At 33.9% G+C, this 12,500-nt stretch overlaps 1 protein-coding gene and 1 long non-coding RNA gene across 2 annotated transcripts in view; one reads left to right on the top strand and one right to left on the bottom strand.

Annotated features, from left to right (window-relative positions):
* The window catches only part of LOC136834215 (fibroblast growth factor 1-like), a 28,124-nt gene extending 22,917 nt beyond the window's left edge, over positions 1 to 5,207 (top strand). The window contains 4 exon segments of the mRNA XM_067096510.1: positions 3,973 to 4,121; positions 4,377 to 4,432; positions 4,434 to 4,484; positions 4,860 to 5,207. Of these exon segments, the coding sequence (XP_066952611.1) occupies positions 3,973 to 4,121; positions 4,377 to 4,432; positions 4,434 to 4,484; positions 4,860 to 5,057 (454 nt within the window). The 3' untranslated portion in view covers positions 5,058 to 5,207.
* LOC136834217 (uncharacterized) overlaps positions 1 to 12,500 on the bottom strand; it is a 97,188-nt gene that overhangs the window by 37,969 nt on the left and 46,719 nt on the right. The window lies entirely within an intron of this gene.

Here is a 12,500-nt window from a genome sequence, read left to right as displayed (position 1 = left end):
AAGTGTTTATGTGTAATGTAAGTACTAAATTTAGGATTTAAATTTAATTACGTAGGAGCTTTCAACTAAAATTAATAGATTCACATTATCCCCACCTCCCCATACGGGAATCATCACTAAATGATCACGCTACGGTGAGACTCTTGCAATATGTTCAATAAGAGTGATTAATCAGTGTTCATGTTCTTTGTGGTTAAGGAATTCATTTGTTCAACTAAGAATCTAGACGAGATCTACCTTGCTTGAATATGCATTATATATATATATATATATATATATATATATATATATATATATATATATATATATATATATATATATATATATATATATATTATATATATATATATTATATTATAGAGAGAGAGAGAGAGAGAGAGAGAGAGAGAGAGAGAGAGAGAGAGAGAGAGAGAGAGCTATATTGTTCCGATTACCATGCTTTGACTTCCCATCAATGGCCGCTGCTTACCTAGATTCGAATACGCATTCGTGCGTGCGCACACATGCTCGCGCGTGCGCGCGCTTTTGCAAACGTACACCCATTTACTTACGGTACACAAGTGGAATGTAACATAAATAAAACAGATTTCTTAGCGCCGCCAGAGACACCCGCTCTAAGACTCGATAAACAAACTCGAGTCTTCATAATTAATAACGAGAGGCTGGTGGCCTTATGGCGGGCCTTCCTATTGGCTTCAAACTCTCTCTTACGATGAATTATGGCCGTTTTACACGACCGCATCAAAGGGGGAGAAGGTGGGAGCAGGGGCGGGGTAGAGGAGGATCAATAGAGGACTCATGATGGGGGGGTGGTCGTAGATTGAGATGAAAGGAAAGTAAATTTTCCGGTGGCGTGATGTTCAAGGGAAAATATTTCCCTTCTTTAAATTTGGCGAACTTTTGGGTTACTCTCTCTCTCTCTCTCTCTCTCTCTCTCTCTCTCTCTCTCTCTCTCTCTCTCTCTCTCTCTCTCTCTCTCTCTGCAGTAGAGAAAACACCGAGTTAATAAATGAGCATTCAACAAGGGTGAATTTAGCTCTGTAGTTGGCTATATAGTTGATTATGATTGTATTTGAGTCTCCTGTAAACCAATAGAAAGAGACATACACACGTGTAGTATATACCTGTACATATGGTTAGGACACCCGCCTCGGCAGAAAAAAGTCCCAGGTTCGATTCCTGGGCGAGCCGAACATTTTCGACCAGTTCCGTTAAATCCTATTGTCTTTATCGACCTAAATAGTAAACTGGGTATCTGGTAGTTAGCTAAAAGTAGTCTGTTGCTACCAGTATGAAGAATGGCGTGAGGCTGACAGCCTCACTCCAACCACTGTTGAAAACGAAAAGGGCAGAAGACACCAGACAAGAAGCATCCCAGCACCACCCATTGGCTGAGAAAGCAGTTGAAAAAGTTTGACGGAATCTTTACGTTAGGATGGAAAAAAGTCAGGTTTCTATCAGTGTCTATAATATCTAACGGCAGTTTTTAACCTTTAAAAATGTTAAGGTTTAATTAACCTGATTGGGTGAAGTAGACCGTGAACAAACGCGTCCATTAATGAACCGACAGCATGAGCTAAAACGTGAAAAAAAAAAAAGAAAATAAAAAATCGCTTTCATTAGCAAAGGTTGCGAGGGTCCCAAGACCGGAAGTCGCGGTTAATAAAAGTTCGTCATGCTTCTGATTCCCACTTTCCCCAACCCCTACCCATCGCATACCCACTACCCCAACCCCAAGACAGACATATACATATACATATACATACAAATAGACACACATACGCACACACACACACACATTCGAACATATGTTACCGATATCATTTCGTTGGGGTCGTTTCATTCAACAGTACACAAAAATACCCTCGAGACGCTTTTCCTCCCCTTTGCGTCTTCCCTCATTCCCCTCTTTGCAGCCTCGAGAAGAGGGGAGGAGGAGGAGGAGGAGGAGGAAGAAAGTGGTAAAAGAAATATAGAACATTTATTTATTTATTTATGTATCTATTTGTTTAAGGTGCGCAATGGGTTTGTGTGGGTTCGTATTACGGGGAAAATTTATATACTTCAAAGGCACATTGAAATTTAGTTTTTTTTTCTTTAAGAGGAAAAAAAACCAACTGGAAGGACAACCCTGTGTCTTTTTATAGCCCAGGCCCGAAGAAAGAAAACTTAAGAGAGAAAAGTGAGATTTAACCACGAATGAACAGAGTTACAATGATCTTTCATAACCATGCAAGCTGGGTTACCTGAACCGCGAAAACTCAAGTCGCCCAGCTACTAACCCGTTGCCGACGTATGTGCATTTAGCAACTAGTCAATTAATACATAAATACATAGATAAAAATGTATCAAATACAAAAATGGAATATTATTAGTCTCTGAGATTCTTGAGATTATTAGGAAGTAATATAATTTAATATCAAAACTTCTTGCAGTTCAACGCGGACAGCGAGGAGCTTCAAACAACTAGTCAGTTGATGCTGAAGTTCCTTGCTGTCCGCGTTGAACTTCAAGTTTTTTTTTTTTATTACATTACATCACTTCTGAATAATCTCAAGAATCTCAGAGGTCACTACTATTTTCCTTGCATTTTAATACATTTTTATCTATGTATGATGTATTAATTCAGTTTTTCTTTTTTATTAAGCGAAATTTCTTCTTTCTGCATTTCATTTTATACCTTCTCTTACATCTTCCTAATGAACACCACATTCTTTGGAAGCTTGAATTCCAAGTCAACGGCCCCTGTGGTGGGCTTGTTCCATATAAATAGGTTTCATCTTCTGCAATAATAATAATAATAATAATAATAATAATAATAATAATAATAATAATAATAATAATAATAATAAAAACAGTCGAATTAAAACCCTGCTCTATGACCATAACAAGAGTACTCGAAATCACGCTTACCGCTCTACTTGCGTGCCCACGCGCGCGCTTCATTAACCCGCGAGCTCTAAAAGTCAGTTTAGTGGGTAACGAGGCCGTAAAGTTTTTACGGTAAGCGTTAAAATGCTAACCAGGCTCTCGTAAAGGCGTCTTCTTCGTCTCGACCTCAAAATATCGAGGTTCTCACTCACTCTCTCGAAGCCGCAGAAATGCGAGGGAACTTTGCACTTCCATTTTCGCGGATAATTCTCGGTTTTAGGACCTGCTGCAGGAATTCTACAGGCGTCATTAATTTCTGGTAGTGTCGTTCTGCTAACTTTTAGTCGTTCGAAGTTCATTCTTGGCTTTCAGAAAAATGTATTTTGTGTCGTTCTTAAATTATCTGAACAGGGTGTTCAATGCAGGCCGTCAATAATTCTGGCAGGGAGTGCCTTCTAAAAAAATTAGGAAAAATATAATAAAAATATATTAAAACAATTTATTTTATTGCAGGGAATGCCCTCTAAAAAAATTATGAAAAAAATAAAAATAAATTAATTTATTTTCTTGCAGGGAATGCCTTCTAAAAAATTAGGAAACAATAATAAAAATAAATTAAAACAATCTATTTTCTTGCAGGGAATGCCTTCTAAAAAAATTAGGAAAAAATAAAAAATATATTAAAACTAATTAATTTTCTAGCAGGGAATGCCCTCTAAAAAAATAGAAAAAAATTATAAAAGTAAAATAAAACAATTTATTTTCTTCCAGGGAATGCCTTCTAAAAAGATTTGAAAAATTAATAAAAGTAAATTAAAACTATTTTAATGAGGGGAATGCCTTCTAAATAAAGTTAGAAAAATAAAAATAAAATAAATTAGAACAATTTATTTTCTTGCAAGGGATGCCTTCTAAAAAAATTAGAAAAAATACAAAATAAAAGTAAAACTTTACTTATTTTCTTGCGTGGAATGCCTTCTAAAACAAAAAGAAAAAATATAAATAAAAATAAATTAAAACTTACTTTATTTTCTTGCAAGGAATTCCTTCTAAGAAACAATTCAAAAAAAAAAAATTAAAACTCAATTTATTTTCTTGCAGGGAATGCCTCCTGGATCCGCCCTTGAAAGAGAGACTCCAACAACCCCAGCTAAGCGTGAGAAAACAGCTCTTTTCCATGACGGGATGGAACCTGACCATATACCCAGATATGTCTGTCAAGGGGACCAGAGAATTTTACAATATTTACGGTTAGTAGAATGATATTTTTATGTTTCATTTAATTTTGCAGTAAACAAGCAATTACTGTTGAAATCTACTGATCTACAACACAGGGGCAGGGGTTGTCCTTCAAGAATTATTGGGTTTGTTAAGGTTGATTAAGATTTTGAGGTTTCTTTGCTTATGTTCAATAAAAATTATGGCTTTGATATAAATCGGATATTAGGTTCAATAAACCTTAAGGCTTGGTAAAAAATATTATATTATATTATCATTATCCATAGCAATACTCGAGGTACGGGGCCGTCAGCAAGGAGAAGTTCAGGTACGAGGTGTTAATAGATTCAGAGGCTCTTCTCGCCATGTCGCCGAAAGGAAAGCTTTATGGAGAGGTTTGCCATATTTGTTCGTGTGGTCTCAAAATAAAAACATGTTTTGTTAATTTTGAATATGTTGATAATTCCCATCAATCATGGCAAAGTAATGTAATGGTAATAGGCATATTCAAGAATGGTATTCAACATATATTTTGTTTCCTTACTTTAATAGGCGATATATTATTAAAAAATATTTGGTTTCTCCTGCTTTAAAGGATACATTATTAATTACTTTAGTTTACCAACAAACACCTTGAAGTTTACGTTTTCTTTACCTCTCAAGTAGAGATGCTAACATTTTCTTTAGAATTAACTTGACGCCAAACTAAGTTAATTTGCCGTTTCCTGCTGTTGGCTTCTTATTGGTTAGGTTTGATTTTGTCTTTACAGCCGAATGAACTCAAAGAAAACACGGTGTGGGTGGAGACGCTCTCTGGCGCCTTCTACAACTACCTGTCGAAAAAATACGCCCACATGGGGTGGTACCTGGGCATCAAAAAGAGCGGGAAGGGCAAGAAGGGGCACAAGACCGAATACGGCCAGAGGGCCGTCCAGTTCCTGCCCAGACATCCGTACCCTATAGGATAAGAAGAAGAAGAAGAGACGACAGGGACGGCGAATGTCATCAGAGACTTGAATTTCTTGACAGAAAGAGTACTATTATTCTTGTTGGTAAGAATGGCACCGGGGAGAGAACACAGCCAAGGTTTCTTTCTTCCCTTGTAATATTTTACTCAGGAGGGACATATGACCGCACCAAGACTTAATCGTTAAGTTGTCGTGCTCTATCGACTGAAGCTGACGACGACGTCGAGCAGGCACAGTAGAGTCTCCTCGTTTCCTACTCTGGTCAGAGTCGACTCTTATACTAGACCCTTAGAATTTTGCAGGTTTATTTTTTCGTAGAGCTATGTCGAGGTTTGGCTAAGGACCACTTTTTTTTTTTTATCTCGTATCCAGTGAAAGGAACTACATTCAGAAAGTGGCTTATGTACACGTAGGAATTAGTTAAATTTAGCGATTTTTTCATAGGGACCTGTAATGTACTTAGCTTTTTAATCTTAATTTATTTATTTACTGTAGTTTTGCCGCAGAGTTAATATATATGAGAATAATTGTATTTTCTTACGAGTAGAGCAAGCTGTGCATCTTATTATTATTACGTTAAGGAGTTAGCGAGCACACTTTTACTTTTTATATTATAAACATTATCTTTTAAACTCATCTAGGCATAGCAAGGTACCGTTTACTAGCTTAAATATAACACGGAAATCCCTATCATTTTAGACACGTTTTAATATTTCTAAACATGAAAATCGACATTGAAGAACATTTACCAGGTGGGTATACCCACATCACACCTCTCTAAGTGTAGTACATTTTTCAGTCTTTCCTCCCAACAATTTAACGTTTTTCCTCAGCTGGGCGACGGGTTTTATTCTAGAAAAGCTACGTCTATTGAAATTGCGGTGTTTACACAAGGTCAAGAAATAAATAAATTAACAGAATAAATTAACAAAATGTTATTGCTATGTAAAGTTGATTTTCAAGTAATTTTTAGTTTCATTTTTTTAGCGGGGAAAATAAGAATTTTTATCTTTTTAACGGGGAAAATAAGAATTTTTAGTTTTATTCATCTTTAGCCGGGAAAATAAGAACTTTGTTTCATTTTTTAGCGGTGAAAATAAGATTTTTAGTTTTATTAATTTTTTTAGCGGGGAAAATAAGAATTTTTTGGTTTCTTTTTTTAACGAGGAAAATAAGAATTCTTACTTTCATTTCTTTTAGCGGAGAAATAAATTTTTCTTTTTTTTTAGCGGGGAAAATAAGAATTGTTAGTTTCAATTTTTTTAGCGGGGAAAATAAGAGTTTTTAGTTTCATTTCTTTTAGCGGGGAAAATAAGAATTTTTAGTTTCATTTTATTTTTGCTGGGAAAATAAGAATTTTTAGTTTCATTTTTTAGCGGGGAAACTAAGAATTTTTGTTTTCTTTTGCTGGGGAAAGAATTTTAGTTCATTTTTCTGGGAAAATAAGAATTTTTAGTTTCATTGTTTTCTAGCGGCGAAAATAAAAATTTTTTTAATTTTTTTTCAGAGAAAATAAGAATCTTCAGTTTCATTTTTTAGTGGGGAAAATAAGAATTTTAGTTTCATTTTTTTTAGCGGGGAAAATAAGATTTTTTTAGTTTCATTTTAAATTTGCTGGGAAAATAAGAATTATTAGTTTCATTTTTTTTAGCGGGGAAAATAAGAATTTCTAGTTCATTTTTTTAGCAGGGAAAATATGAATTTTTAGCTTAATTTTTTTTAGCGGGGAAAATAAGAATTTTTAGCTTAATTTTTTTAGCGGGGAAAATAAGAATTTTTAGTTTAATTTTTTTAGCAGGGAAAATAAGAATTTTGTTTAATTTTTTTATAAGAGAAAATAAGAAATTTCAGTTTAATTTGTTTTAGCGGGAAAATAAGAATTTTTAGATCTCCTTTTGCGAGGAAAATAAGAATTTTTAGTTTCATTTTTTTAGCGGGGAAAATAAGTGAGACGCTTATTTGAATTAAGAGATACTGAACTTATATGTCTTATGTTCTCTTAAAATAAGAGCCGAAATCGTGGAGTATTTGTCACTACGTCGTTTTGGGCAATCCAATAAAAATAACTGAAGGGATATTTCACCTAATATGTTTCAAAATATTGTGAGAAGGCACCACCATAAACCAAAACAAAAGGTTCAATAAGTTAAAAATGTATTTTCTTTATCTGACCAAATCCGGTTACTTAAACCGTAAATCTGATTTAATTATTTGTTTTGATTTGATTATGTTTTGCGACATAAAGGGACTTTAAATCATACAAACTGTCAAATGTTTTAACTTGGCTCTAATTTTCGACTAAGTGACTTTGAAGCATTTGATAACTTGAACTGGGAAAATACAATACACTTTTATTTGGACGGAATTCAACTGTAGATGTGGTTATATATGTATATATATATATATATATATATATATATATATATATATATATATATATATATATATATATATATATATGTATGTATAAATAACAATGGTGTATATATATATGCATGAATGTATGTATGTATGCATGTATATATATACACAACATATATATATATACATACATATATATATATATATATATATATATATATATATATATATATATATATATTTATAGTTTTATTATTTATACGCGTGTGACTTTTATATGGTTACGATATTAAACCACAAAAATAAACTTCTAATATAAAATTCACTATACCTTGGGAATAACTTACACCCAGAGGGAATTATAACTTATATGGGCTAATGGTCAAGTCGCAGTGTTTCACTATTTCTAAACAGTGGTTCTAACTCAGTACCTTACTCCCAAGGGGCACAAACCTTAAACCTGGGGGGTTTTGAGATATGATGACCAGTTTTACGCAATAGTACTGTATATTTATCAACTTCCATGTTTGTATTGTATTCTATTATTGGACGGGGGTACGAGAACATTTTCTGAGATATCAAGGGGTACGGCCACTGACAAAGGTCAAGAACCACTGTCCTAAACCAAAGGCCCAGGTTCCAATCCCGGCAGGGGCAGAGGCATTTACCCATTAAAATCCCCTTCGTGTATAAGTTATTCCTTAGGTATAATGAATTCGATATTAAGTGGTATTTGCAGCTTAATATTTGGGTAATATATATATATATATATATATATATATATATATATATATATATATATATATATATATATATATAAAATTCAATTATACGCTTCTCTTTCCCTTTTAAACTGATTACCCCCATAAGAGACAAGCCTTTCGTTTCAACCAATTCTTTTGGGATGTGGTTGCTAGCCGCATGCCCCATCCCATGACAAAACCTGTGTACTAAAACGTCAAAAGTCTCTCAATCACATCATTCACCTTCACACAAGGCTCATGAGCATCACGTCAAAAACGCAAACCACACCTCCACTCCACAGTTTCCTTGTGACAGTATTCTAGGCTATGAGGATAAAGATCCCATATCACTGTTTTTCGGTGATTTTCTCTTATATGGTGAAAGAATTTTTGTATTCTCAACTTCTTACGGGACCAATAAAGTGACCCCAAGTGGCCGAAATGGGGGAACATCTCTCCCAGGGCTTACAGAGCACTCTACAAGTCAATGTTCTGTCTTACAGCACAGAGCTTAGTATCAGACGCTCCAGCCAGTTTTCAGAGCAGAAGCTCTGTAACCGAATACAATTTATACCTTTGTCCAGGAACATTATAATCATTATTATCATATCTCAGATAATATATAATAAAAATAATCTAATAAGACAGTACTTCAGTACTACAGAAACAGAGTGCTGGACAAATGGTACACAAAAATATCCAGCTGGATAACAGCGAAATCTTGATACAGAAGTGTCAGGGTGCTGACCAGCTGGAAGGCCCAGAAATCAGCGTCTCTTTCGGTTGTGCCGAACCCACAGGTCCACTCCAAGCCTTTTATCTCCTCCAACACATTATCCACACTTATAGGCAGGCTTTGGGCAAAAGCCCGTGCTGGCATAATCTACAATAACCAATTGAATTCCCAAAAGGGAATTCTGGCAAACAGGATACATGATAAGAGAATGGGGAAAACTTTTATGCCTGATCCCGTAGAAGGAAAGGAAGGAAAGAAACAGAATTATAAAGGATGACAATGATGATGATGATAGTTGTGATGAAATGTGCTTTATAAATATCTGACCATCAAGTAAAATGGTGGTATATATATATATATATATATATATATATATATATATATATATATATATATATATATATATATATATATATAAGGATGAACTATTATGATGGATACACACATTATATATATTGTACATATATACACATACAGTAATATATATATATATATATATATATATATATATATATATAATATATATATATATATATATATATATATATATACACACATACACACATTTACATATATATATATATATACTGTATATATCAATACATAATATATACATCATACATACATACATGTGTATATATATATACATAGTTGAAAACTCAAAATATAATTCTTTGCTTTTGTCATGCAACTTTCACATGTCTAGCCTTCTTCACTAATCCTAAAACTTATTCCTTGAGTGCAATGCAGAGGAAGAATTTATTAAAAGCGCCATTGTCATCCGCTTAAAACAGGCCTCTGTCTGCACATAGGCACTGTGAACTACTTCGATACAAAATCAAACTGTATCGATAACTCAAAATCGAGAGCACAATACAGATACTGTCATGGCGACGGTTTGAAAATCAGTAGAATGTAAACTTGGCCATTCTGTTGGTTTCTTGGATATCATTTTGACCTGAGGCCGGTCACGTAACCATTCCTGGGTCTCCTAAGGTCTGTTGCAAGTTTGTAAGCACTGATATTTTGGGACTCTTGCCGCGTTTTTCCGTTATGCCTCTAAAACTAAGGGCCTGGCGTCAAATCTTCCTCACTTTCCCTGACTGGAACTGAAGTTTGGAAGTTATCTCTTTTATTTGATATTTATCCGACGTTTCGCACTGTCAGGCTGTTTCATTGTCAAGAGGCCAAGTATAAGGACTGATAAGGACTGACAAGATTTGAGGATTAAAAAATATGGAAAAGAATATAAACAGTGGACTTGCAAGGTAGAGGCAATGATGCTATTATTGGTACCATCCTATCCCGAAATCTCCCTTTTTGACCTGTGTCCTGGCCCTATCTCGGGTCAAAAGGGGGCGAGATAGGCGCAGGACAAGATGATAAGGAAAACGCTGTCGCGAAAAAGCACATCGAGGCGTCTCTCGTTGTGTTCTCCCTGGGATAGTAACAGGATAAGTCAGTTGACCTCTCAGAGAGAGCCATAGGGCGCAGACGCGGACCGCTACCTACCTTCTGCCCTCCTCCCCCACCTGTCTCTCCATTTCCCACCCATCCCCTCCACCCTCCCGCCCCCGGAAACCCGACCGGAGGCGATGTCCTTACAACTGTTAGTGTGGCCATTTTCTTCTTTCTTTTTCTTCTGCCAGTTTTGTTTTATTTTTTCTCTTTTCTTTATATTAATTATATTCGCATTCGAGTTATTTAACAGTATTAAATGCTTTCAAAATACTGGCCAGCGTACACATTTACACATGTGTAGCCGTGTATTTTCCACATATGCAGGTAGGCTATGTATTCACGCAAAAAAAAAAAAATTGTGAAATTATTGTGCAAACGTGTGATTGGTTGTTATAGATCAAGCTGACTATATGCCAGCACGGGCTCTTGCTCCTTGAGCAGCCCTCAACGCGTATAAAACTTAAATCCTCATGTTATTCTTCATAAAAATGAGCCATATTTCTTTTCCACTCTGCACCAAATTTAAAAACGTTTCAACGCTTAATAATCTCAAGCTATAAGTCACCTACTGTAGATATTTTAACATAAAAAACTTACTGATTTGTGAATTATGACGTAGGTAATAGCTCTTTACACTAATATATATAAAAGCCTTAAACGTACTCAGGAACTACTGAAATAAAAATCTTCAGTGATTGATATTCTATGCTTTCTTATTCTGAGGAAACAGAGACGGGCAAAAATGTCCACATCTAGTCTGTCTTCGCCTAATACGAAGACCATCTTCAGCGTAATACCCAGTTGTACCCAGAAGGGCGTACTTTGCTCCGCTGGTTATAAAAAGCAACAAAATTGAAAGAAATTTCAATTATATGACAAAAATAAATGTATGTATGTATATATACATATATATATATATAAGTATAAATATATATATATATATATATATATATATATATATATATATATATATATATATATATATATATATTTATATATATTTATATATATATATATATTTATATATATATATATATATATATATATATATATATATATATATATATATATATATATATATTTATAATTCTCTTCTTTCACCACTTCAGGCTGTTAAAAGTTATGACTTATGCACCTAAGCCTGAAGTCTACCTGCAGGTTAGCATGTCCGATACACAGCGCATGCGCCAAAAATCCGCTGCTTTAGGAGACCATTATTATGACTCCATCGATATACCGATGTACCGGGACAGGTTAGATCAGAGTTTATATTCGTTGGACATAATAGACATTTCATCTTTCTTCTGAAACATGCCAAGTTTTTTTTTTTATCTCTTTGGGCATTGCTTCAGTGGTGAAAATCGTTACTTTTAGCACGTCCTGGAACAAATGAATTCAATTGTGTTCTGCCTTGTCAAATGAACTGGAACAGTGGAAGGTGTGGAAAGGAAGAATTATAAGTTTTATTTACCTCAGAATCAGGTGCAGGAAGACAAAACAAACAAAAAATCCGCTTTTCCATTTATCTCCAATTAAATGATTTGATTATCAAATATATCATCATATATATATATATATATATATATATATATATATATATATATATATATATATATATATATATATATATATATGTATGTATGTATGTATGTGCACATATATATGCCAATAATATATATATAACAAGAGAAATAAAAGTACACTTTTACTTTTACGTATAAATATATATCATCTTAATTCTGGTATCAAGACAAAATAAAAGCCTTTTACAGACATAACACCTTAATTCTGATAAAAGGCCTCTCTTACTTTTAGCCCTGATATGATTAATATAATTTTGTCAAGAAAAGAAATGTGTGTCAGTGACTGTAGATTAAATAACTGTAGCTTTCTATGCCTATAAAGCCAAGGCCAGTAGTGTGGAATGGCCTTGTTTAGTTTTATTTTGTACTTTTTATAATTATTTTTGTTCAACATCAGTCAAATAAATTGTATTCTAGTCGAGATGGTGATATCATTAAATCCGGAACTTATTATTTGAATATTTACTAACATACAAATTTTGGAAGAGGATATTAGAGGGTTAATGAAGGAGAAAGAAATTATTTGAGAGGTAACGGCATGACATGAAAAATTATAATT

Source organism: Macrobrachium rosenbergii, chromosome 53 (assembly GCF_040412425.1).
Source record: "Macrobrachium rosenbergii isolate ZJJX-2024 chromosome 53, ASM4041242v1, whole genome shotgun sequence".
Lineage (NCBI taxonomy): Eukaryota > Metazoa > Arthropoda > Malacostraca > Decapoda > Palaemonidae > Macrobrachium > Macrobrachium rosenbergii.
The sequence above is the reverse complement of the archived record's forward strand: the minus strand, read 5'-3'. Positions and strand labels throughout refer to the sequence as shown.